Source organism: Podarcis pityusensis (genome assembly GCF_964106645.2).
Source record: "Podarcis pityusensis genome assembly, chromosome: 15".
NCBI classification, from domain to species: Eukaryota; Metazoa; Chordata; class Lepidosauria; order Squamata; family Lacertidae; genus Podarcis; species Podarcis pityusensis.
The window spans coordinates 22,999,422-23,026,394 of NC_138040.1; the positions used below are offsets into that span (position 1 = coordinate 22,999,422).

At 44.3% G+C, this 26,973-nt stretch overlaps 1 protein-coding gene across 3 annotated transcripts; it reads right to left on the reverse strand.

Annotated features, from left to right (window-relative positions):
- Window positions 1-98: 98 nt before the first annotated feature.
- Window positions 99-26,973, reverse strand: TBCEL (tubulin folding cofactor E like). 3 transcript variants are annotated; one of them, XM_080983623.1, is made up of 9 exons: window positions 26,829-26,973; window positions 21,176-21,288; window positions 20,229-20,378; window positions 17,382-17,521; window positions 14,360-14,541; window positions 12,458-12,714; window positions 11,263-11,389; window positions 9,353-9,469; window positions 99-3,062 (listed from the first exon to the last, which is right to left on the reverse strand). In XM_080983623.1, exons 3-9 carry the CDS (start codon window positions 20,359-20,361, stop codon window positions 2,744-2,746), a joined length of 1,275 nt encoding a protein of 424 aa, XP_080839749.1. In that variant the 5' UTR covers window positions 20,362-20,378; window positions 21,176-21,288; window positions 26,829-26,973; the 3' UTR covers window positions 99-2,743. The 3 variants fall into 3 exon arrangements, with proteins under 3 accessions (XP_080839749.1, XP_080839750.1, XP_080839748.1); XM_080983624.1 differs by lacking the exon at window positions 26,829-26,973 and adding an exon at window positions 26,660-26,805; XM_080983622.1 differs by lacking the exon at window positions 26,829-26,973 and adding an exon at window positions 26,635-26,794.

Consider the following 26,973-nt stretch of genomic DNA (forward strand, 5'->3'; position numbering starts at 1 on the left):
ATGTGCAGCGTTCACACAAGTTCGGGTATCTCTCTCACAGGCACACATAGACACGGTTGAGATGGCAGTCTCTTTTGATAACAGAAACACATACATGGTTCTTCAGTGAATCCCTTCATAAACTTTTAATATGTGGAATGTTTCCTTCTAAGACACAGACACCTGTGCAGTCGGATGTCCACCAGTTACAAATATTTCATTAAATTCCTGTTACTACTGTATAAATATTGGGCTTGGAGATGGGCAGGAGGAAGATGGGAAATACTTTTCTGCACATCCCAAATGGCCACTTCTTTACAGTCTAAAGTCTTTCAGCGGCCCAGATTACGGGGCTAACATACTTCATACAGTAGGTCCACAGATAAAATAATAATCTAATATTATTACACAACCTTATCTTTCCATAAAACTTTGCTTTATAATAAAATATCTTATTAACATTGCCATTTCCCGTTATGTGTAAATATACATACATAGATACATATACCCACACACACACATCATAAACAAAGCGTTGGTTTGGAGCTTTGCTACCCAAATGGACAGGAAAGAACCTCAGCTCTGTCTCAGCTTATAAAGCCCAGTGCCAGTTCATCAACACAATGTCCTGGAATGACTCCACATAATACATAGGTAATTATTTCTTACTGGAGTCAGTGAAATAAAAGAGAATGGACTACCACATTCCACATGCAAGCCTTGGTTTGCTCTATATTGCTCATCTTTATATGGTCATAGGAGAGGAGATTTGCATTTTAAAAAAATCCTGCCCTCTTTTCTACGCTTGGCGTTCAGGCAGGACTTTTACCATAAATATAAATAAAAATAAGATTACTGGGATTTTGTTTTGCACACCACAGGGGAAGAAAATGCACAAACTCTGGGATAGATGTACGTATATAAAAAAGAAGCCCTCCCACCAGAGGACAGAGGAATTATGGGAAAGAAACCTTGCATGAGAAGCTAAGGAAGGAAGGTCAAAAGTTTATGGGTAACAAGAGCTTAGCGACACTGCTGGGGGGGGCGGCGGCGGCGCTGGGAAGTCCACTTCCTCCCTCCCCTCCTTTAAATGTACATGTGTAAAACTGAGCGATTCTCCAGTTTTCAACTTGTCAAGCTGACAGATGAGCATGGAAGAGCACTGCGGAGGGAGAGAGCCCTGCCTGATTTACAAAGCAAGCATTCTTCCAAAAAAGAAAAGAAAAGAAAGATTCTTTTTTTCCTATAAGAATCATAAATATGATGTTGAGCTACATGAAAGTGGGGAGAAGACATCTCCAAGAACAGGGGGCGGCCTTTTACTCTTTATGACACGTTTCCTATACTCCTCAGTAAACGGTGCACCCGCCCCTTCTCACAAGATTTGGGGGTGGGGGTGGGGCTTCCTTCTACGGCATGTAAGAGGAGCTCACTTGTGGTGGCCCCGCAAAACTCACCACTCCAATACACCTTTCAAGTGGTAAAAGGCAAGTCTAGAAAACTGACTAATGCAGAGACAGGACCCCAGGGACCTCAGAGGACCTGTATGTCTGTTGCATCTCTGCATTGGCTTTAAAAAAGTGCTAATTTACGAGCAAACGCTGGGCGGGGAGGAAGGCCTGGCCTTTGGTTTCCACTGTGGTGTAGCAGCTTAGCATAGGACTTGGATTTGAGAGACTCAGGTTCAGATTGCCAGTTAGCTGTAAAACTCCTTGGGTGACTTTGAGAGAGCCATTTTCTCTCAGAGGGTTATTATAAAACAAAAAAAAATTATTTTTTTTGGGGGGGGGAGAAACATGTACCTCACCCACAGCTCCTTGGAAGAAGGGTATGATAGAAGAATGCTATATTTTTTAAAAATGCAAGGGTTTTAGGGTTCTTCAGCCACAGTGAGGATGGTGAGTCTGTCAAGAGCTGCCTGCAAGCTGAGAGAGGTATCTCATCAGCGCAGAGCAAGCCTTCACGAAATAGATCAAACATATGACCAGGCGACCAACATGAACTTGCCCAAGAGACAAAGAGGCTCCCATTTAAATGCCTGGCACTATCTGCACTGAGTCTGGCCCCTACGACACCCTTGAGTGTCAGCAAGCCAAAAAGGTTATGCAACTGATTGTGATTTTAGCAGAGTGCCCTGCAAGCTGCAGTGTGCGTGTGTGTGCGGGCACAAATGTCAACCCCTGTCAAAGTTTTGATCTCCTTCAGCGTAAGTGAAATCCAGAAGGGCACTGGATATCCAGTAGACCAAAGTCTAGTAAAACACTGCTTATAGAACATCCCCCTTCCAACCTAACCCTCCGGGAACAAAGAGACTGAGAGGCCACCCAGGGGAAGGGGCACCAATTCTGCCACTTGTAATTGGAACCCGGCTACTGAGCCACACAAAACCTTTTCAACACGTACCCTGTGTAAGGCCTGAAAGGCCGAGCTCCCCGACTTGAGTGACTGCAAGAACCCTCTTAAAGCTTTGAAGAAAGACTTTCATGCTAAGTTCACAGGAATACTGGAGCAGTTGGGGAGAAACCAAAGAAAAGCCGCACACACACGCTTGAAGTCAGTCACCTCCTCTTAACAATTCGCCGCCACCGCAATCTGCACTGGGTCGCAGCGCACCTCTCACGGATCTGGGCCTGCTGGAGAAGCTACCTGGTACGTATAGAAAACCAAACCTCAAACGACAAACCAAAACGAATCCCCCCACTTCCAGAAAGTCCTCAATTTGCGTACATGAGGTGGCCGTGAACCCCCTGGAGATGGGGGCGGGCTATTTGGCTTTGGAGTCCACATAGATTTTATCTCCATCCCGAATGCCGTAAGAGTGCAGAGCCCGCGAGTTGTACTTCATCTCCTCGGGGCCGAAAGGAGCTTCGTGGTCAAAGTAAGTGACATGCATGTTGCTGGTCGGGAGCTGGACCAACGCTTTCAATTGTTTCTTTAGTTCTGCTACCGTCTGGTCCAGGCGTATGGTCATTTCCTCCACCTGGTCTCTGAAGTGAACCTCGACTTTGGCGCTGCTCTGGGGCCGCAAGTCCACCACCGCCAGCTTTTCCAACTTACCGTATTTCGTCACTAGCTCATGATACCTGAGAGAGAAAGAGACGGGCATTACGACCGGTGCCGCAAATCCCCGCACTCGGTGCTCTTGGCTATGCAGTTGCCTTATTAAAATAATTCTAGCATCAAAGCCCTTCAAGGAGGATAGCTGCATAAAACACAAAACAGCAGCTTAAAATTAAAGCAAAAATCACTGGAACGACAGAGGAACTGATAAAACCAAGAGGAAGAGAAATCCCACTATAGCAGCTAAAACAGCTTCAAATAGCCTTGTGGGGAGAAGAAATGAAAAATTATTTGTTTGCCGCCAGAAGAGACCAACAGCAAAGAGGACCAAGAAACCCCTAGAAAGGACATTTCAGCACTCCAGAGCTCACTATGGGGGAAAGGTATTAGTCATTGTTCCTCAAATTGTGAGGGGGCCCTTAAACTTCTGAAGATGAACTTAAAGAACAAGAATGTTTGAGTGAGAGGAGATAATCCTTTAGGTACCCTGGATTTACAACATTTTGAATTTTTAAAAGGGTCCAGAATCTGGAACTGGACCCCCCTAACTATGCAGAAGTCAATGGACTTGTCACTTCTATGCTCTCAATTTTATGAATTTCCCTGCTACAACTTTTAGGAAGTGTTTCTTGGAATAATAATAATAATATTTATACCCTGCCCATCTGGCTGGCCTTTCCCAGACACTCTGGGTGGCTTACAGCATATATAAAATACGTAGTAAAACATTAAGCATTAAAAACTTCCTGATATCTTATTATGTGTCATTAAGTAAATTAACTGGAATTCTTGGGACTGACCCATGCAGTGAGAGATTTGTAAGATTCGGGGCAAGCCCAGAGTGGTGATTGTGCACAGCACTGCTGAAACTCGCTGTTTTCACTGTTCAGAGAGACTCTCTTATGGTAAGAAAGCTCAAAGCCCTGCTGGTTGCTGCTGATGGAACATTCTAACAGCAACAGGCACACAGAGCCTTGCGGCTCCTGAATTTCCACCTTAGCAGCGCTGCTAGTGACCGAGAGTTCTTTGCCATTCTAGTAGGCACACACATAACCTAAGTGAGGATGCAGCAGGGACAGAGCCTCGCCTCCTGCTCTCACGGGACATGCAGAGATCAGCCCTTCTCCTCCTAATTCTTTCAAAGTGAAAACGCTACATGGTTTAACGTTGCTTTAGCAGCTGTTAATATTACTTTCCCCTGCTTTGCACTCTGATCTAGGCAAATGCCCTGCATTTTATTCCGCCATCAAATATGCCATCAAGGTATCTGTGCCCCCCCCCCCAAAAAAAAAATCAGGAGTGAAGGGGAAAGGACGAGAGCTGTGTCTGCCTGGACAGCCATGAACCTGCTCAGCAAGTTTCGCCATCTTCCCAGAGATGCTCTTTTGTTCTGGGCTCCTGGGTAGAGAGAGAGAGAGAGAGATCAGTGTTTCCTCGCTTCTCCCCTCCCATCGCCCTCACTTCAGGTATCTCTCCGATTGGTAATGAGGAGGCAGAGTCTCTTCTGCCGGGGCTGGGAAAGTGGCAAAAAGTCAACCTGAAGCACAAGTAATTGAAATAACAAAGACAAAGAGCGGCTGAGAGGAGGTAACATTTCAGAGTCTCCAGACGATGCCGGGGACTGAAAGCTCCTTTTGTCTCCTGTCCGGCTCGGGGGCTTAAACGTGATCGCTGCTGTGTCACTGCTCCTGTCAAGAGGATGATGGAGCCTGGCAACGGAAGAGGGAGGCCCCCCGAGGGACTCATGTTAAATGTAGGAATGCTCTCTCAACAGCGAAGCCTCTGTCTGCCCGGAGGATGAGGTAACCGACGCAGTGCGCTATGATTTCCCCAGCATCTTGGATACAAATGGCCTTTATCAGGGCGGAAGGCTCCAGCAGAGGCAGCTGCGCCTGCTCTTGCAAATCGGCAGATAAGATCGGCCCGCATGGGAAACTATTACTTGGCAAAGATGGAGGAAGATATGCGTTTTCGGAAAAGGAGCCGTCGCCTAGGACCGTAGTGGGGAAAGTTAACGGGGAAGGAACTTCCCAGAGTGCTTTTCAACACTTCAACCTGCACCAAACACTTTGTAACGGCTTCCACGGCTTAACACAGCATGGGCCCCCCAAACTGCTTCTGTGGTTATAGTGGTAGCTCGGGTTAAGTACTCAATTCGTTCTGGAGGTCTGTTCTTAACCTGAAACTGTTCTTAACCTGAAGCACCATTTTAGCTAATGGGGCCTCCTGCTGCCGCCGCGCCGCTGGAGCACGATTTCTGTTCTCATCCTGAAGCAAAGTTCTTAACCCGAGGTACTATTTCTGGGTTAGCAGGGTCTGTAACCTGAAGCGTATGTAACCCAAGGTACCACTGTATATAGCAGGGTCTACTAGGGCAGAGGTACAAGTGACAGAGCAGTTCTGGACAAAAGCCTGCCTTATACGGAGCGCGGCGAAAGCGCACTTTTGAGAGTCCTTGGAAACAACATCTCAATCAGCAGAGATGCTGTTCCTGTTGTCCCCAGGTCCAAAAACCATATAGGAAAAAAACAAGCAGGCTAAGAAGAAAGCAAAATGAAGCGGAAGAATTGGAAACTTGGGGCTACAGAAGGATTTCCTTCAACTTGGCTTGAAACTACTGAGAGAGGTCATTTCTAAGGCCAGCCTGTATCCCAAAATGAGAAAGATGGCAATTTCCAGTACATTTTGCTTCCCGCATTTTCAGCTTGGCTCTCACATGCCTAGCATGTATGCTTTCATATGAACAGCACATCTGCATAGTGCTGGATCAGCATTTCCTACAAGTCATGGCCCTTAAAGAAAAAAAAGCATCCTCACACACAAGTTTCTAGCATCTTGTTTGCAACTAAAATTCTGAAAACAATGAAGTGTCTTTCATTTTCAAAATGAATAAAAAATGAATTAAAAAATCGAAGCAGCAAACCTACAAACATTTTAAATATTACCAAATGATATAATTAAAATAACTATTTAAAAGGGCCTGTTGAAAGGAGAGCAGTGATGGGGCATTTCAGCACCTCAGCGCTGAAACAGAAAACATTGTTACTATTACTATTTTATTTATTTATATCCTGCTTTCCTCCAGAACCAGGACTCAAGCTGGCTAACAAAAATTCAAACAGACATGGATAAAGCACGTAAGCTAAAAACATGTTAAAAACAATAAAAAACAAATTAAGCTATAATAAAATTAAAACAATGTTAAAAACAAATATATAACATCTAGCAAACAAATCTCATAAAAACAGCATGACACTATTACAAGCTCCTTTCTCTTGCAACCTCCAGCAGATGAGGGTAGGTAGGGAGACACAGAGCAGGGCCCCAGGAGTTCTCCAGGATCAAGTATAGTAAGCCTTCAGCTTATGTGTTTAACTTGTGTGCATTAAGTTGTGCATGCTTGGCAAAGTGAATGAATGAATGAATGAATGAAAGGGGGTGGGCATCCAGGAAAAATGACTTTAGCATCCCCACCCACCATTGAACCCAATGTGTATTGACTATACACGATTTTTGCTTTAGGGTCGATCCCTGAAGCATAGCCTCCATGTAAGTTGTGGGCTTATGTGGATTCATATCACAGGAGGCAATTCTTCAGAACACTGTTGCTGGCTCAGAAACCAGGTCATTTGGTGTCTGGAATAAAAAGTCAGTGCCCTGAATTGCTATTTGTTCTTCTGCACTATGGCTGCTATGCTTTACTCCTCAAGCATCAAAGTTCTTACAAATTCAATAATGTGACTAAAATGTGTGATTTTTATTTCACTATATGTATGTCACAAGCAGGACTCAACCAATGAATTAAATGTCGTTGTTTTGGGTGTGTAGGTGCAGAGGACTGACACTGCTCATGTAAAGGTCACAGCCCTGGAAGAACTGGAGGGCTAAAGAGATAGAGAGGCTTTTGTTTGTAATATGGGCTGGAGAGGGAGGCCCAGAATGAAATGGGGTGCAGGGTGGGGAAAACGTACACAACCACAGGTTGAACATCGATCATGGGCCAAAGGTCTAGGATGTGGAACCTGAACCCTTGCCACTGGGGAGACCACCCCAGCCATGCGCAGCCTTGTCCATGGATATCCCTGAAATGGCACACTAGCCCTGTGGAGCGGAAAAACAGCTTTCAATGGGCGCACAAGTCTTTTAGAGACCCCACACAGATGAGGGCATTCGGACAAAAGGGCCATTGAGCACAGAAGGATGGGAGGGGTTGCAGCATTTTTAAAAGGCTATGAACCAGGGAGCAGGTGGGCGGGGGGAGGATCAGAGCTCCCCTTGCTTCCTACGTGAAACCTCTTTGGAAAAGGCAGAAAACAGCTTTCTAGAACGGAAGCAAAAATCGACACACAAAATGACAACGATGCTAGAAAAGTGTTGAAAGAAATACTTCTTGACCATTTGTTGGGTGGGTGAGGGAGGACGAAACAAAAACCTCCTGGGGGGGGGATATAATTTGCTTTGTGGGGTGGTGGGGGAGGAGAATTTATCAAAATATTTCAGGGTGGAATTGCCACTTCTGAGTGGCCATTTCCTCCCTGCTATTCAACATTAAGAAAAGCCATGTGGGGTGATACCCATAGGTTCCCACAGGCCGCACTTCCTAGAATGCCTTGCAACATCACATCACTCCAAAGCATTCTGGGAAGTGGGGTTGGTGGGAAACGTCACAACGCTCCCTCCAGGTCTTCTTGTTTGCCCACACTTTCTGGAGAGATCCAGCAAGGTAAGAAGGAAACAACTCCTGGGATTTCAAAGGAATTCCTCCCCACACACATAAAGAAAGCAGGAGAAGAATGGGGCATACTTTTTGAGAAACGAGGGGAGAGGTGTTTCACCCCAACCTTAAATGGAACACCCCACAGAGGGTCAGATTTGAGCATTTCACAATAGCACGGCCCCCAATTCCACAGGAATGTACGACTGTTAATGCAGAAGTCAAGGAGAAAGGTTGCAATATATTTTGTACAGGCAGCGGCTGTTTTAGGGCTATCTGGTATGTGCATGACTGTGCATGCGCATGTTGCGCTGAACCTGAAAGTGACCTACAAATGTCACGAAAAGGGGAGGGATGGTGGGTTTGCAGGCTTTTAAAATGGTGTTTCAAATATACACGATTTCACTTGAACGTAACCCCCAAGTAAACAGAGAGCTGCCTGTATTGTTCTTCAAGCAAGTTATTCATAGGGGTCACACAGACAGACCCTACAGTCTTCCACTCAACAGGGCCTCAAAACATAGGAGGACATTTTGCCACAGAACCCTTTGCAAGTCAGAGCTCTCCCTCAGCCCTTTTCCTCCATCCCTTCTGGCCTGCGTTCCCACCCTCAACCCACTTCTATGGATCTCGAAAGACTTTCCCCTTCCCTTTTACAAGACAGACTGCTCCAGGAAGTGCTGCCCTGTGGACTGCTAGTTGCACACTGTGGCATTTAAAAAAAAAGTTTTTGAAGGATTCCTTTAGACAGGTTAGTACACTCTGGTGCCATTAGAGAAGTCTGCCACCAAGTTGTATCAGCCCCCATGCTGGAGTGGCCTCTCTGCAGCTGGGCCTCCTGCCTTCTCCTCTTAACCCCACACCTTTTTCCAGTGGTCAGGTCAGCCTGCACACCTGACTCTGCCCCAGAGAGAGAGAGAGAGAGAGAGAACAAGGAACCCTTTTCAAAACTGCTCTTGTGCTTGGGAATGCAAAGTGCCAACGAGTGGCCAGGCATTCCAGCTGATGGCTTGGAGCATGGCCAAGTTTTCACTCCTTTGTGAAGGAAGGATGAAAATGGCACACAGGCGATGCCATCTAAATACATTTGGTTTGGGCACATACGTCTCTGGAGCTCAAGGGCGCTTAAACACCAGATGGCAAGAGGATTAGCCACTGAGTGCTGGCACCGAACTGACGGACTGGAACCCATTCCCAGAGGATGCTGACTTCTCAGTAGGGGCTCAGCTTAGTGAGGTGGGAGTATCAATCACTTACACAGAACTAACAGACACATCCTGCCCACATAAAACTGTAAGGTGCCAGGGACACTGACAATATGGTATAAATGATAAACAGGTGAAAATATTCACACTTTGACCATACAATTTAACATTTGTCTAGCATTTTAGATTCAGCAATCCTAACAATACCCTTGAAAAGAAGGTCAGTATTATTATATCTACACTGATGACAGATAGGGAATCTAATGAGCATGTGGCAAAGGTGAGATCTCAGTTTACAGCTCATAGTTTCTAGGAACTATGGTACATACATGACTCAAGGACTTTAAACAAACTCATTTCCTATTCTAAAACTTCTGGGATCAGAAGTTCTCACCTGAAAGGGGCTTCCTCTTGTGGAAAGTCCATGTAGTAACGAATAAAAAACCTCTCAGAGTCCTCTCGCTCTCCTTCCAAAATGACACTCCCGTTCAGCTTATTGATAGACGGTAACCTGCCATGTTCAAAAGAGGTGGAAATGTTACCATCTCGAGAAGGGAAAAAAGAATACCCCCCAAATTTAACAGACAACAGCAAAATGATGAGAATTGCATTCCCATGGGATTTCCCCAGATAATTGAAAACATGAACTCTTAAAGGAAATGTGTTTTATTATGCAGGTGCCTTGGCGAAGAGAATTTAATCCGAAACCACATGTTAAAATTTGAACATAAATGCATATGTGACAGGATTTCAAAAGAGCTTTTTAAAAAAATAAATAAAAATAAATACTGGCACTCAAAGTATTGTAAGTTCCGCAAGGCGTTTGTTAAGTGTTGCCTCCCGACTGTGCAGAATTCAAACAGAAAGGCAGTCAACCCTCAGGTAAGGACAGGAAGGCAAGTTAGAGATGCAAATGTTTTGGTCACGTCTGATAGTGGTCTACTCCTAAGACTTCCACAAATGCAAAAAGGAAAGGTTTTTGTGGAAGAAATTTGTGGAAGAAAAAGAAATTTGTGGAAAAAAAATGTGGAAGAAAAAGACTTCCACAAATGCAAAAAGATGGGGAATTGCTGAATGTTAGTTTCTGTTTGAGATTTTGCATTTGGGGAAAGGGGGTTATTATTTTTTTTAATGTAACTTGTGTTTTTATATTGCGATTTTATGCTGTAACAGCCCTGAGACCTGTGGGTATGGGGAAGTATACAAATTTAATAAAGTATTATATTATTATTGTTGTTGTTGTTGTTGTTGTTGTTGTTGTTGTTTTATGATTAGATGAAATACTTAAATCGAAATAATTTTAAAAAAATTGTTTCCATAAGCTACTTCAATAGATAGAAAAGTGGGGCATTTGTCTTTTAAACATGTAAACAAAGCTATATAATTTTAAGTTCCAAGTGCAGAGTTTTAGCCATGAACATGTTTAGCCAAGATGACAGATTTTATGCAAAGAACACATACACTGAAGTTCGTTTCAGCAGCACCTAGCCTATGTTGCTAGCTTGTAGGAAATGTGGGATAATTCTTTCATCAGACTTATTCTCAATAATCCAAACATTCTTAAAAAGAGTACAGCTAGCCAAAAGAGTTCAGGAACCTGAATAAGGCTTATAGATCAACACTGTCCCCCAGAACTGAGGCTGAGTTCGGAACAGAGAACTGCATTTATGGGAAAAGACCTGCTGAGCGCTTGAAAATAATTAGCACTCAAGAAAGCTCCTTTTGACAAGTGAGAACACTATAAGGCATGTTGATGGATGGGGACTCCCCCTCAAAAGATTTTGATGAGTAAGGATTCCATTGCCCAATCCGCAACCAAGCCAGGACAACTTCCTTCCTCTGGTACTCAGCAATGCACTTAACCAAAACTGAGGTAACAGCTTCGACTCAGAAAGCTTACTGTTGGTCTGATTTCCCCATAGTTCCTTCAGTTCGGATGCAAGGATGGTATTTTGGCATGTTTGGAAGCAAGGTGGCAGCTCCTCGCAATATGTGGAATAATTTAACACCCACAAGAGAATATTATTTCCTGCTTCTATCTTCCCCCCAGGAGTAAAGAGTTCAGAGCTCATACGACTCAACAGTTGTCAACTCCACATACAGGCCGTTTCCCACAGCTACTCCCACACTCTACCTGCTCAAAAATCTGAGCCATTCATGCTTGCTTTATTCATTCATTAATTTTGTATCTGGCCCTTCCTCCCAATGGAGCCCAGGGAGGCATCAAAAGTTTTAAAGGCCACACTATTTTGGCTGCATTAACTCAGAGTCAACCAAGAACAACAACAAAAAACATCTGCAGACCTGGCTATTACCAGCTTCCTGCGCTCCTCATTGGTGTATGGCTGAAGGAGAGGAATGCCCAGTAACCTCACTTCTTCGAGCTTGGGAAAAGAATTGAGTTTATCGATGTCTCCCCAGCATTGCAGACCTGCTTTAAAGAAAGGGAGTGTTCAGGGAAGGAAGGCAAATCAAAGTAATTGGATGTTCTTGTGTCTGTGCATAAAATCGACTGGGGAAAACAAGGAGATGTTGACATTCCACCAGTACATGTGCAATCAGAATTATAAATTACTCTCAAGCCTAGTCTATGGAAGCAGTCAAATCAGGTAATACAATGGATTGGACCACTTCCATTTTTGGGTGGACGTGGCAGAACATTTTTTGAATGTTCACCCATGTAAACGTATCTCAGTCTGATGTGATGAAGACTGTTCTACCCTCTCAGGATTCTAGTATTTCATGACTGCCTCAGTTTGCCAAATGCATGGACCTAGCCTGTCACAGAGGCAAACCAAGGGCATGCTAGTGAATCAAGCAGAAAATCCCTTTGGTGTCCAACTCACCCTCTCATACACACACAAGCAGTAAAAATATAAGAAGAAGCTAAACTAGGTACAGGGAATCTTTTGCCTTCAGATGCTGCACAACTACAACTCCCAACATCCTTTGGCCAACGGCCATGCTTGCTGGGGCTGATGGGAATTGTGGTTCAGCAACATCTGGAGTGCCCCACTCCTGACCCATAGGGCTTGAGGAATGGGAAAAATGAATTTGAATTCTAATGAGATGTGCCATCCTCATTTTTCTAAAAAGCTTGTATCTCCCAATACCCTCTCCCATCGCTCCTTGTCCATGATCACAAAAAACCAATCAAGAGCCAGTCAACTAGGCTAATACATCAATGGTAAACAAGATAGTATTTCACAGTACAGTAACTTCATGCTTTAGGAAACTGCACGGGCAGATGCTGAAGAACACTGGTCCACTGAGAAATAAGTGATGAGGTGTATTTTAGGAGTCAGCAATAAAACCAAAATAAAATTTAAATGTGGGCACAGACCAATGCTTCCTTCCTTCTCATTACCATATTAACAAGATCATGTTGATAGAGGCAGCACATTCAATTGCAAGATTTGAAGTGTGTGTGGATGTTAGAAAGATTTATAGCAAGTCTTAAATCTGGATCCAGAAGGGCATGTTTCACTGGGGACCTCACCTGACTTGTGCAGACTGATGGATCGCAAGTGTGGAAACAGCCTTGCCAGAGAATCTTCTGAGTCTTCAATGGCTGTCAGGTAGTTATTGGCCAGAACCAGTGTGTCCAGTGATGGAAACATTATCCCCAACTTTCGGATTTCAGTCCAGTCTTTGAGATTATTGTCAGTTATGTGGAGCAGCTTGAGAGAGTGGCAGCAAACTGGAGAACAAGACACTGTTTTATAGTCGTTAAGGCACAGGAAGAGTTCCTCCAAGCTGCAAGAAGAAAAAATTAAATGTTATTATATGTCCAAAGCTTCTAGTGAAATAGAAATAAGTTATAAGTTGAAATATACATTTTTTAAAAAACCAGAAGCATTTTTACTTGGTATTATAGGTCAGGACATTAATAGGCAAGATGTTAAATTGTTTTTATATGCAACAACTACGGCAAGAGTATTGTTATCCCAGAAATGGAAACAAGAAGAAATTCTGACGAAAGAAGAATGGCAGACGAAATTAATGGACTATGCAGAATTGGACAAAATGACAGAAAGGATTCGAAACCTGCGGGACCAGAGATTTACAGAAGATTGGAAGAAGTATATGAATTATTTGAAGAGCAACTGTAATCAACAAATTATGTTAGTAGGACTACAAGAAGTTTTGTAAGGAGAAATATACGAAGTGTTACAAAGTAGAAAAAGATAGAGATATTGGTTATGAGTTTGAAATGTAATAGGGAAGATAAGAAATGCATACCGAGAGATTAGATTGGAGAATTTTCAGACAGGATTGATGGAAGTCAAAAATTTGAATAAGATGTAAAAGTATATTTAATTACTGTTGAAAATGATATGTTAAAAAAACTAATAAAATTATATATACACACACACACACACACACACATATATATATATATATATACACACACACACACACACACACACACACACCGGAGCACCACCATCTGCAAATCAAGATTGGGGGGCAGGGCTTTGCATCAGTGCACTTGGCAGTTCAGAGTTAGTGCGATATTGGAAATAACATTATCTTTATGTGGCACAAATCCTTTGAAATACAGCAGAATGAGGTTGTGGACTGTTCAGGTGACATAGCTGGAGCACTTCAGACTACAGGCGGAGCACAAGTACTTCTGAATGCTCACCACCACATAAAAATAAAATCCCTGAAAGCAGAAAGGTAGCACAGCAGAGAGAAAAGTTCTAGTCCAGCACTTTGCCTATGCCGAAGTGCTACTTGCAGGGAATTTGGTGCATTCATATACATAGACTCCTACCTGCACTTCAAAGTGGTTCAATCCACTCTACCACCTTATTACATGGCACTGTGTAGAACAGCCCTACGTAGGAAGCAGAGAAGAAGACTTTCTTCTATATTAGGAAGTCCTGGTTCAACTCTTCGCCTCTACATGAGCTTGCAAATTAACCACCTCTTTTGTCTAAGGTTAAAACAGCTCAGCATCCTGGTCTACCTTACAGAGTTACTGTAGGGATTAATGTAGCTAAAGCTCTCTGAACATTCTAAAATATGGTATACATGCAAACTATTTATCATAAATGCAACAGGCTGCTAACAATGACAAGCTTCAGAACAGCCACTCGCCCGACTGATAGCAACAGGTTGCAATCAATTCAAGCCGTCATGACTAACACAGCTACATGGGGGCAAGAGGACTAGTACAACATTTTGAGCTACTAGGTTAGTTATGTCCATTAACTTCAATGGGTCTACTCTAAGTAGGACTAGCAACCCTATAGCTGTTTTCCTAAATGAATTTCACAGCTGCAACAGGCTTTGAACTGGGGGCTTCTGATCCAATGCACAAACTTCTGTTACTTGCTGTTTGATACGCCAATCTGTCCGTAAAGGGCACCTGCCCTTGCTGCTCCAGGCTTACTCTGGCAATTCTTGCAGTATTGTATGGACCGTTTCCCAGGATGCTTTGCTGTTGTTGAGCACAAGTTTCCGAATGCCGGCAAAAGACCCAGCACACGTCCTCTCTAAGACCGACAGATTCAGAGGGTTGGAGCTCAGGTTCAGAAACTCCAGGTGGGGGACGTTTGACACAATTTTACTGACCTGAGCAGAGAAAGAAGAAGAAAAAAGGAGAAAGAAAAGCATATCAGGCAGTAATCAAATCTTAAATATTCTGTCCATGGGGGCTGGGATAACGACAGGTCAGGATGGGACCCAAACTCCCAGTACGGCTCACTGACTGAATGATACGAATTCTAACAGCATTCAAGATAGTTATCTGTAATTCATACCGCTGCTATTCGCAGATCTAGATTGATTGGCTAACTGCTTGTTCACCTCAATGCTTCATTTAATTACACTTTAAAAAAAAAAAAACTGTGATAAGGGGAAAAACCAGATCGCTGGCAGGCTTCATAAAATCTACTTGAATGGCAGCTAAAGGGGGAACAAAACGCCTCTCAAGAGCCAACATTGGTCAAAAGGGCTATTTTACCAAGGGTTATTAATTCTTTCTGCCATCTTGCATGCACTGAATTCCATTTCCAGGAAAGAACTTTTATTCCAGAGATTCTGAGTTTTCATTCTGCCCCACTCCACAAAGCAAATTCCTAGATCTCTTAGGGCTTCAGTTTGGAAAAAAATCAAGCAGTTCTGTGGTCAGAAGGCTGCAGCCTTCAGGGAACGGACCATCTCATATTGTCTCTGGCTTTGCATCCCTACCTTGAGTTGCTGCTACAAACTTCCTTACCTACTTCACTCTCTCTTGCAACCAAAATCAACCTCATTTAACAAAATAGGCTATAAAGAGATGTGGTACGAAACTGAACGAATTGTCATTAGTAGTACTGGCTCAAAGAATAGGAAACGAACCTCAAGTCTACAACCAGGCAAGTTTTCGTGGTAGGTGGGCCCTGATACGATAAAGCAATTGGGGCATCAATGACAGAGGCTATGTAGTCAGGATTGTTTTAGAACCAACAGAGAACCAGGGTGTTATTTCAAGTGGAATGTACCCACAGCTCAATGGCAAAGCAGCTGATCTGCACATGGAACAGTCATGGAATAACAAAGCTGTAGAGTGGGAAGGGACCCCAAGGGTCATCGAGTCCAACCCCCTGCAATGCAGAAAACTCAGTCCAAGATGCAATTGCTGGCATTGCTAGTTAGAAGACTTTTGGCTTGCCAGACTTGGAAATGTCCCTTGAAAGGCCCCTGCCAGTCCTAAGTTTCAGGCCCTGAAGGGCTGTGACCCCTAAGGTTTGCCAACATATAGCATGCATGGCAGCAAATGGCCCACCTCCTCACATATATACATTCCCCCAAATGACTTATGTGAGCACATGTACCACAGCCTCTGGTCTCCAGGATTAGAATATGCACACACTGTCTGGTGGATGTGAAAAGACAGTGGCAGTGAGCCACTTCCATCATGTCTGTCTTTGCCTTCCCACATCTCTTGTGTCGTCTGATCAGAGCTCTTGACGATCGTGCTCTGAACTGTGGGAGAGGGTACCTTGGTGTACGGCTTGTGGCTTCCCAGGGATACCTGGTTGACCACTGTAGGAAGTGATGTGGGATGCTGGGCTTGTACCAGGGCTGCTCTTACGTTCTTACAAGACAAGTAGAGTTTTCAGACCTGAGAAACTAAGGTTTGAACAAACCATAGTTTGCTTACAAACCAAGCCCCCACATCACAGTTTGATTGCTTTTTTGCATAAAGATGTAAGTTGTCAGGTCCAGACAAAATGGTAAACTGCACTTTGCCACCATCTCCTCTCTTGTGTCTGAGGGAAGGGGAAAGATGGAGCACATGAGCCCGGGATCTCAGGCCATTATGTGCTGATGTTTGAATGCAATCTTTGTTGCTTTCACTGCAACAAACTAACATGGCCATTCCGCTGGACCGTCATGACCACGAGACTGGCATACTATTGACTGCAGCACATTCAGAACTCCACGTAGGTCCAACTAGGCATGATTCAAATTTCTCAAGGGTTGGGGGTGGGGTAGGGAAAGACAGCGACAATTAAGGGCTTTCAGAAGGTTGGATAGGAGGGTGCAGCAATGTTAGCTTCCAACCCCTCTTGCCCACTGGTCCAAGTATACTGCTAATAAGGAATTAATGAAGTTGATTGACCTCTTTGAAACCATCTTTCCGTATGCTGGTAACAGCCAGGTATGTTTCACAAGCCAGATGGAACCCCAGAGAAATTGAACAGGGACCAAGTTAGAGGGCAACTATCTCCCATATAAGGAACGTGGGTGGTGCTGTGGGTTAAACCACAGAGCCTGGGGCTTGCTGATCAGAAGGTCGGTGGTTCGAATCCCCGTGACGGGGTGAGCTCCCGTTGCTCGGTCCCTGCTTCTGCCAAGCTAGCAGTTTGAAAGCATGTCAAAGTGCAAGTAGATAAATAGGTACCACTCCGGTGGGAAGGTAAACGGCATTTCCGTGCGCTGCTCTGGTTGGCCAGAAGGGGCTTAAGTCATGCTGGCCACATGACCCGGAAGGTGTATGCCGGCTCCCTCGGCCAATAAAGCGAGATGAGCGCCGCAACCCCAGAGTTGGCCACGACTGGACCTAATGGTCAGGGGTCCCTTTACTTTTTATCTCCCATATGGTAGGTGAAACTGTGGCAGCTTAGCAGGAGCCACACAGGGCAGTAGACTGGTGATGGGTGCCCTAAAGAGACTCATGAGCTGAGAGATGGAAGTTAGAGTAGGCCTTACTGATTCAGGAAGAGGAAGCTCATGCTCCAAGGAAGTTGGGAGATAGAATGGAAGGCGGGAGAAGTTCAAAAGCCTCCCAGATTAACAAGCTTTGGGTCCATCAGAATAAAGCTGAGCTGGCATTTCCAAATGTGAGTTGGAATCCACCTGGAGCAGCCAAATCTGCCTGCAGCAAAAGCAGCTGTCCGTGTAACTGTTCAAACAATCTCCTCTACCTCATGCCAGTCTTCTAGTTTATTGTCAGACAGATCCAGTTCGGACACATGAGCACAGAAGGCAGCGATCTCATTCTCATCCCCTGCACAGGTTATTCCACAGCTGTTCAACACCAGCACACTTGGGAGGTTGAGACGATCTGGAAAGGCAGGAATGACAGTGCATTAATTTGTGGGGTGGTCTCATTTCAGCAGATGAAAAGAATCGTCTGTACAACTGGGGGAAACTGAGTCAGATCACACAATAACTGGTGAAAAAAACTGCTCAATGAAGCAATGGGCAATGCATCACATTCATAAGCAATTTTGCCTCGTCAGGCTGGTTTATGTCAACTATATGTGATAATTCACTTGCTACAAAGATTCAGACCTTCAGGTGCTTTTCTTCCCTGCAGACATTTTATAGACAGCCATCGGTAAAAATAACACTGAGACTGTCCCAATGTCACTTAGTTCACTGGCCTTCAAAAAAAGATGACTGATGACCCAAAACTGGGTTCTGCTCAGAGCTAAGGCTGCTCATACTGATGGCACCATTTCTAAGTTCTGGAATGAGGAGGAGGAGAGAGAGAAGGGGGGAAAGACAGATGTAGCCAATAACTACAATTAAGAATTAACTGGGTTGCATATGTAGGTTAAGATTAACGGTGGTCACCAGACATGAAAAAGTTGAAGACCACTACTTTATTCAGAATGTCCCCATGTCAAGGACTGCAAAATCACATCTGGTTCAGCATCTGGAATTCCCAGTAAGGGTACACCAAAAATTCATCCTGATTGCCATTCATATGTGTATATGGGTCAGTTATTATTTTTTTTTATCAGGAGCTGCTTTCATGATACTTTATTGACATGCCATGAATTGCCTCAGCTCTCACTTGGTGGAAGGAAGATGTCTTACAATTAAAAAAACAAAACCCAAATCTGTGGTTGCTATCTAGGGCAGAGTGGACCCATTGAAACCAATGAGTTTTAGTCATGCCTGACTTCAGTCCCTTGAAGTGGAATGCTCTCCCCAGGGAAGTTCGCCTGGCACCTTCATTTATGCACCTTTAAGCGCCAGCAAAAACATTCCTTTTTAACCAGGCCTTTGGTTGATTTGATTGACATCCTATGCCCTTTTATAGTGTGTTGGGGGGGTCTTGTTGTTGTTTTTATTTTGATTATGTATTTTGTGGTTTTATATTCTGATTTCATTCTGTGAACCACCCTGAGACCTGTGGGTATAGGGCGGTACAGTGGTGCCTCGCAAGACGAAATTAATTCGTTCCGCGAGTTTTGTCGTCTTGCGATTTTTTTCGTCTTGCGAAGCACGGTGTCGGGAAAGTTTTGGAAAAGCTTCAAAAATCACCAAAGTCTTTAAAAACCTCAAAAAAGGCTACCAAACCGCGTTCTATGAGTTGCTCCTTGAAGTCGCAACTGTATTAACGGTGTTAAGAAAAAGGAAACAAACTTGCAAGACGTTTCCGTCTTGCGAAGCAGCTCAAAAAACAAAAAACCCTTTCGTCTAGCGAGTTTTTTGTCTTGTGAGGCATTCGTCTTGCGAGGTACCACTGTATATAAATAATAATAACAAAATAATTGATTTCAATAGTTCTCTGAGTAAGACTATGTTGGATGCCACTCTGTAAATAGGCATTTTTTTATGAGGCTTATTTGTTTGAATCGTCCAAATTTGTTCTCATGTGCTTTTCATTTTGCTGTTCTCCCGTTTTTAGGTTGTGTTTCTGTTTTAATGATATATTTTCCTGTTTTTCAGACTGTAACCACTTAACGATATTTTTGAAATACTAAGCAGTATATAAATGCTTTTAAATAAATAAATAAATTTTGATTTTGGTGCAAATCATGACATGTGTACTTCTGAAGACTGAGTATAATAGTCCCAAACCTGAGACAACCTGATCACATACCCCAGCTCAGGATCCAGCTTTTGCGACATGATGAATTCATCATGAGTCCAATACACGCAAAAATTGTATTATGCAACCAGGTGGCTATTTTGAACAGGATCCCAAACCCCATTTAAGATGTCAGAGACGGTGAATTATGACAACCACTGAAGAGGGGAAATCAGCAAGAACATTCAAAAAGACTGTTTGCTGAATACGCTCGATGGCAACATCAAAGATGGAATTATGTAGTAAGCTCTTACCTCCCTGTATGTTAAAGTGCTTCTATGTGAACAACAACATAATAGGTAAGAATGTGAACAGGGCAAGTGTAAGATCAACTGTGCATTTTGGGAGCTGTTGAGCAGAGGGCATTTTGAGGGCTGCACATCAAATAAGAGACAGGCAATCTGCTGCAACATATACAGTATTATTTCAGCATCTTAGAAGATGGAATAGGTTCATGGATAAGGTGACTTTTTTATCATTTCTAGGCCCACAAAAGAAGACTTTAGAGGACTAGCCTGGAAGTTTTTGTTAAGGTGACTCCATTGTGGTTCATTTTGAGTGACATATGGTGCATTCTGTCCTTGACTGACTCAACTTAATTCTGCTCTTTTCTGTCAAACTCAGTTACCATCATTTCCACCCAAATAATTTCCTCGTTCTTCTCCCTTTGGGGATGGTTGCGATACAAATCAACCTGACAGCACTTTAAAATTACGCTGCATGGTATGTTGTGTATGTGTGTGGTGGGGAGGGGAGGGGAGGGGAGGGGAGTTTGCATTATGGAAAGAAAACTAGATCTAATTTCAGCCACTCCCCCCATTCATATAATTGGAGGAAAGATTGAATAAGGAACCCCATCTCAAACAACTTTTCAACCATGTCCCTTGGACTGTCAGACAAGAGAAACACACTCCGACATAAGTCAAGATGCAGCCAGAAATTGTACCTTTCATAGGTGAGCCCTGAGGTGTAGCTGGGACATGAACGCCCATTCCAGGACCACGACGGTACGGGAAGTTTTCGGGGCTGTATTTCTCACAGAGAACTTGCATGAAACTTCTCCCACTGGGCAGATCCATGGTCCCTTCCTGAAACTCTAGAGTTTGGGGGTGGGAGACACACAAACAAAACCAAATTACACTTTGCAGCACGAATATCAGGATCCATTCTCCTACTTAAGCGAGACCAATTGGAAAAACACAAGCAAGCAGCCGTTCTGTCTGTTTGGGATTGGCTGTCAGGAATTCCCCCAGCTGCGTACTGTAAGAAATAAAGGAAATGTGAGATATAAATGACAAGCGGTCACAGGTGCACAAACACACGCGTGCTGGCAAGTGTCTCCCTCACCTCTGGGAAGTGCTTGGGAGGCGTTCCAAGCAGTTCAAGAATGCAGCAGACAGATACACTCAAGCCCCCTTCAAAGTTTGGAGCTGGCTGAGAGATGTCCTCTTAAGATTATGCTGTACTCCAGAGGTGTCCTGAAACTCTGTATGATGCTAGATATAAGACTCTGCTTGCTGCGGCACTGGAGGAAAGGAAGGATCCTGGCAACCACAGGTTCTGGCTAATCAAAGATCTGTTGGCCCCTGCCTGTGAGCCAAACAAACCCATTCAACAAAGGTTATCAACTGACTCACTGCTGTACGTTCCCATCAGCCTCGCTCAGGGATGAAACCTGGGAAGCTCCTTTTTACCTGGTTAGGTTACTTGCCCACCTAGGCAGAGAATGTTTACATAACGTGTTACCTGATCCTTTGAACAGGAGGTTCCCTTTGGGGTTGTGTGCATATTTTAAAATTATGAACCACAGTAGTCAAAAAGACACATAAATGAGAACACCTTAGGACTAACCAAGCAGAATACACTATAAGCCTATTTCAAGGGGTTACTTACCGGTCTCAGCATCAGCTCTCCCTAAATTAACAGATGTGAATCTCAGCAGATGGCATTCAGGAGAACCCACTCCATGTTTTCAGAGGAGAAACATCACATGTCCATGTATTTCACTGCAAAGGGGTTTTTTTGGGGAGGGGGTGAAAGGTGGATGAGAAAAGGAAGACTGTAAGCAACATTATTTGCTTTGAGAAAAAACCGAACAATTTGATTCTCTCTTCTAAAAGCACAAGGCTGTATCCAGTGTTCTCTGCCTGCCAGCACAAGGGCCCTTAAGCAAGAGGAATCCAATGCAAGAATTACAGATTGCACAACATTCCTCTGGCACAAAACCTTTCACCAATGATGACAAATATACTGCTAAGTGACTTTAAAATAGCACTGCATTGGATACAACCCATAATAGTAGCCTTTCTGGATCAAACTAAGGTTCATTTGATCTAGGTTTCTGTTTTCCAAAGAAGCCAGCCATACACTTCTTGGAAGCAGTGTTAGAACCTTAAGATATATAATCTAGGCCTGACAGATCAAAAATCATATTTTGCAATAGGACTTTTTGGTTCCTGAAATTCATTCTGATTGTGCAGATAGAATATAACAGGTAGAATTCTACAAGATGTGCTGTTAGTGTGTGTGAAAACAGTCAAGATCCAAGGATCCCCAGGAATGCGTCTCCAGAAGGTGGAGATGTCAGGAGCCATCCTGGTGCCCAGGCATCTTCACTTGGTTGCAAGTGGCCATAGTCAAGTGCAAAATACACCTGGTGAATTTTGAATGCTGCTTGGAAGAAGCAATGGGCACTAGCTTAAGTGAAATTCATGGAAGATAAGAGTGTCACCAGTATTGTGCTGCAGGGGCTATCAGCAAGAAAACAGCCTTCAAGCCATGCCTGTTGACTTCCTGGATGCATCTGGTTAGCCAACTTGGAAAACAGGATGCTGAACTACATGAGCTTTTGGCCTGACCCAGCAGGACTCTTAAGCAGAGAACACTACTATGCTATCACTGCCAAGTGTTGGTTTAGCCTGCTTTCCTATTAAAGGCCTCCTTTCCTTACCAATGATGTAGCCTTGGTAAGGATTCCTTGGTGCTTATATTTGATAGCCCCAAATTAGGAAGTTCTTCCAGCAGAATGGTGGATAGGTCATATCCCAATTGCATTTTTTCTGGTATAAAAAAATATTAGCAGCGGCCTACCACACACTATGGGACGTGGGTAGCGCTGTGGGTTAAACCACAGAGCCTAGGACTTGCCGATAAAAAGGTCGGCAGTTTGAATCCCCGCGACGGGGTGAGCTCCCGTTGCTCAGACCCAGCTCCTGCCAACCTAGCAGTTCGAAAGCATGTCAAAGCGCAAGTAGATAAATAGGTACTGCTTGCGCGGGAAGGTAAACGGCGTTTCCGTGCGCTGCTCTGGTTCGCCAGAAGCGGCTTAGTCATGCTGGCCACATGACCCGGAAGCTGTACGCCGGCTCCCTCGGTCAATAAAGCGAGATGAGCGCCGCAACCCCAGAGTCGGCCACAACTGGACCTAATGGTCCGGGGTCCCTTTACCTTTACCACACACTACAACATCAAACAAAATGTTCTTGAAACTCAAACGTTTCTCCTCTAATAAGCCAGTATTCTACATACGCACAGGAATTTACTGCAGCCTGTTTTAGTGAAAAGAGCACAGAAATAAAAATCAAGAAACTTTACGGAGGAATTATTAAAAGTGAAAGGGTTCTATAGGTCGAACACCAGCTGCCGCTTCTGAGATTTAGAAAGGTATATTGTACAAATCATCAGGCTTACTGGAGTAATTTTATCACAAAAACTAAAGTGACAATAAATCCATACATGGGAGCTGAGTAACCTTTTATCCGAGTGTACTTTCCCCCCTGAAAAGAAGCAAACTTAAAGCCACTTGCAATCTGAGAAGCAGAAATTATTAAAGAGGCAGGCCTCAGCTTTAAAGATGGAGAATGCAAATGAAAAAGTCAATCAGAAACAAATTATTTCTTCAGTTTTTCTGAAGGACACTATAACACTACTGAGGAGATTTTCATGGTATTAGAAACCCATGTTCCTCTTTCCCAAAAGTCAGGATTCAACTGAAAAAAATAAAATGTCCTCAGTCAGAAGCTCTAAACTACAAGAAAAAGACACGCCCTAAATGCTGAGCTATTACTCCCAATAAGTGGATTCTTTGGAAAATCTTCCATTATGACTTATCTATTACATACTACAAATATACCAAAAGGTTTATCATATTGCTAAAGTATATACCATGAGCAGAAGTACCTTATTGCATTATTTAGCTACAATACACCTTCCAAGGTATGTATGGTGTATTAGGGAAGGGGTCGTACATCTGGTTGGGGACACATTGTGCTTCTTCTGGGGCTGTTTATCCACTTTTGGTCCCCACCCTGCACTCAGCTCTCACCTGTGGCTTCTAGAAGCTGTCAGCATGTTTCAGCAGCCACACCCCGGGAAATGACTTTGACTGGCTGGCTAAACTAGGTGAGGGTAGCCAATGGGTTTCAAACCCTTGGTGAGTTAGGAACTTTCCCTGCATGCAAAGACAAGCTCTGGTGATTGAGCAGACAAGATCAATAATCTCTTGACCAACGATAAAAAAGGCAGTTTTTGCACATGCTGTGGAGGGAACAGGAGCAGATAGGGCTTATCAACCTTAGAAGGTAGACGGAAAACTCTGATCCTAAACCTCCATTGCTTTGCACGACATCTTCAGAAAAAAAAGGAGTAAACCCTACACAAATCCAGAGCAGAGTTCCTAAGCCAGTTGGATGGTGTGTTGTACGCCGCCTTCCGACAACTCCTGCAGCCAAGCTGGGGCCAAATGCATTGCTCTGCTTTCCTTGGAACTTTTTTGTGAAGCTTAGTAACTGAAATGGAGGATGGTATTGATTACTGAACAGAGGAAGCTGCTAGCTGTGCAAAAAAAGTTATTTTCAGTCTTGTACTTATGTTTCCTTTTCATCGGAAGTTTCCATACAACAAGTCAGTCATATGTTGGCATAGGCAATGCTGGGCTAGGTAGACATATGGTGCCATTCAACCGTCTTAGGGATTCCACTCTGGATTTGTGTAGGGTTTATACCTTAAGTCTTTTCATCTCCCAAATACGACCTGCAAGGCAGCAGAGGTTTAGGATCAGTCTTCCTTCTCCTACAGGGGCTACTTTCCCAGGTTGACGAACCCCATCCGCTCCTCACTTCCCTCTACAGCACATGCAGAAACTGCCTTCTTGATCAATGGACCCACTCTTGGTCTCATCCACTCAAACCGCTATGAAGGGGGAAGTCCCTAACTCACCAAGGGTTTGAGACCCATCGGCTAACCCTCCTCTGGTTTAGCCGGCCAGTGGAAGCAGTCCCTGGAGTGTGCTGACAGCTTCTAGGAGCCACAGGTGAGAGCTGAGTGCAGGGTAGGGACCAAAGGTAGACAAACTAACCCAGGAGGAGCACCATGTGTCCTCCACTGGTGGTACTGCCCCTACCCTAACACCCAGACACTAGGAAAAAGCAGTAAAGAGCCCGGGGTTAGAAACAGAATGCTTGACTAGGAAGGTGGACCGTCGACGGATGCAGCTGGGAAAACTTTTATGTTCCTTTTTCCTGAAGAGAAAGGTGCAGACTTCCTGATAGCACCTCTCATATTTGGAAGTAATGCGTTTTAAATTACTTTTTCAGTAAATTCCATTACAGCTGAAGCATACTCCTAAAAGCTGGATTGTAACTAAACATGCACCATTTGTTTGCTCTGTGATGGAATGGATAATGACAGCCATATAACTACTAGAAATGCAGAAACACATATTTAAATGATTAATACCTAAAGCACCACGGTCCTTCTAATTTGCTAGTTATGCACTAAGGTTTAAGAACAAATACTAAAAAACAAAACAAAAAACCAACTTCACTCCTAGAAGACCTTTTTTTAAAATCAGCCAAGGACATGCAATGTGTGTCCTTGAACGAGTCGCCATTTTTAAATCTAAAGTCTATGCTGTGCAAAGAGCAGGAATATCAGCCTGTAATCTGAAACGGCTTTTGTGAGTCAATAGATCAACAATAAGTAATCTCATAACCAGCCCTCTCCAAACCTCAAAATTGACAAAACTAATGAATAGCAGAGTGTTTTAGCCTTAAAAAACCCCTAACATAATCAAGCTATGCCAGTGCCAAAAGCGTCAAGTTTAAGTCTTCCCCCAAATAATCAGAGAATCAAAGAACTGTAGAATTGGAAGGGATCCTAAGGGATCTAGACCAACCCCTTGCCATGCAGGAGTCTCAACTAAAGCATCAATGACAGATGGCTATTCAACCTCTGCTTACCACAACTACCTATTGGGCACAATGGTGTGTGCAAATGGGAGAGAGGAATTGCCTTCTTTCTCAAAAGGCAAATGTGTTCTTTTTGGCTACACATATTGTAAAAAGAAAGTTGTGACCATCTCAAGCTAAACATCAGCAAGAACTTTCTGACAGTAAGAGCTGCTTGATAGTGAAACACACTACCTCGGGAGGTGCTGGACTCTCTGTCCTAGGAGGTTTTTAAGCAGTGGTTAGATGGCCATCTGTTATGCATGCTCTAGTTGAGATTCCTGTATTGCAAGGGTTTGGACCAGATGGCGCTCTGGGTCCCTTCCAACTCTACAATTCAAACAGAAGCAATTTTTGCCAGTGGAAGTTTGCCCCACCAGCCTCAGCACTGTGCCATCATCAGCTCACTCTGATCCACAGTGCTTTTTCTGTCACTGTGGTCCTCAGCTGCCCCGATGCTATAGCCTTACAACTTTTGCAAACCCACATCGCTTTCTTGTTGTTGTTCTACGGCAGAAGGTTTGTCCCTAAAGACATCTAGTCACCCTAGCCACCCAACCGTTCCTGCTCTTAAAATCCTAGGGGCGCTGCTGGATCCGGCCAAATGTCCGCCTAGTTCAATATCCTGTTTCTGAAATCAACCAGTCAGGTACCATCTTACTTAAATACTGTATGTTGTTCCAGCATCTTGTTCCAACCAGCCTGATCATTCCAGGAAGGCAGCACCGCCCCCCTCACGCTTCTCGTTTGACTACTACATCTAAGTACTTCAGAGGAAGATTACCTCTAACTATTTCAGGCAACACGCAACCCCTCCCCCCGCTGCTTGACAACAGTTGGCACGCCAAATGCCCCGGGGAAGGGGGGACTCCAAAGCAAGGGACAAAGGTGACCGGCCGGCCCCCCCCCCCAATGCTTAGAGGTAGACTGCCTCTGAACATGGAGGCTCCTCGCACCTCAGCAACCTCTTCCATTTAGGTTTTTAACCCCTGCCTCTCCGTGTCGGGCCTTCCTGCCTGCCCTGACGGGAAGTTGGTAGGGGTGTGGGTGACATTCTCCAATACCCCCCCTACCCCACTCCTGACTGACACCATTGCACCGTCCCCCCCTCCCCCTCTTCCTCACCGGGACCCCAACCGCTTTAGGCTACCCGTCCAGCCGCCTCGTCCTGTATTGACCCGGAAACAGCTTTGCTCAGGTTGGAAGAAGCAAAAAAAATAATAATCCAAACATCACGTGACTTCCCCAGCTTCGGGGGTGGGAAGAGAGCAGGTCACGTGAAGCGCCTCCACGGCGAGGCGGAAGAGGCGAGCGGTTACCATGGAGATGGGAGTGGAGGAGGAGGAGCCTCGGATCCGGCCTGCGGCTGCACGTTTCCCGGCAGGCATCGCGCGCGCAGAGCGGTGTTCTCGCGGCCGCGCAGGCGCGCGCCTCCTTTGCCCGCCCTGCTTCCCGCCTCTCAGT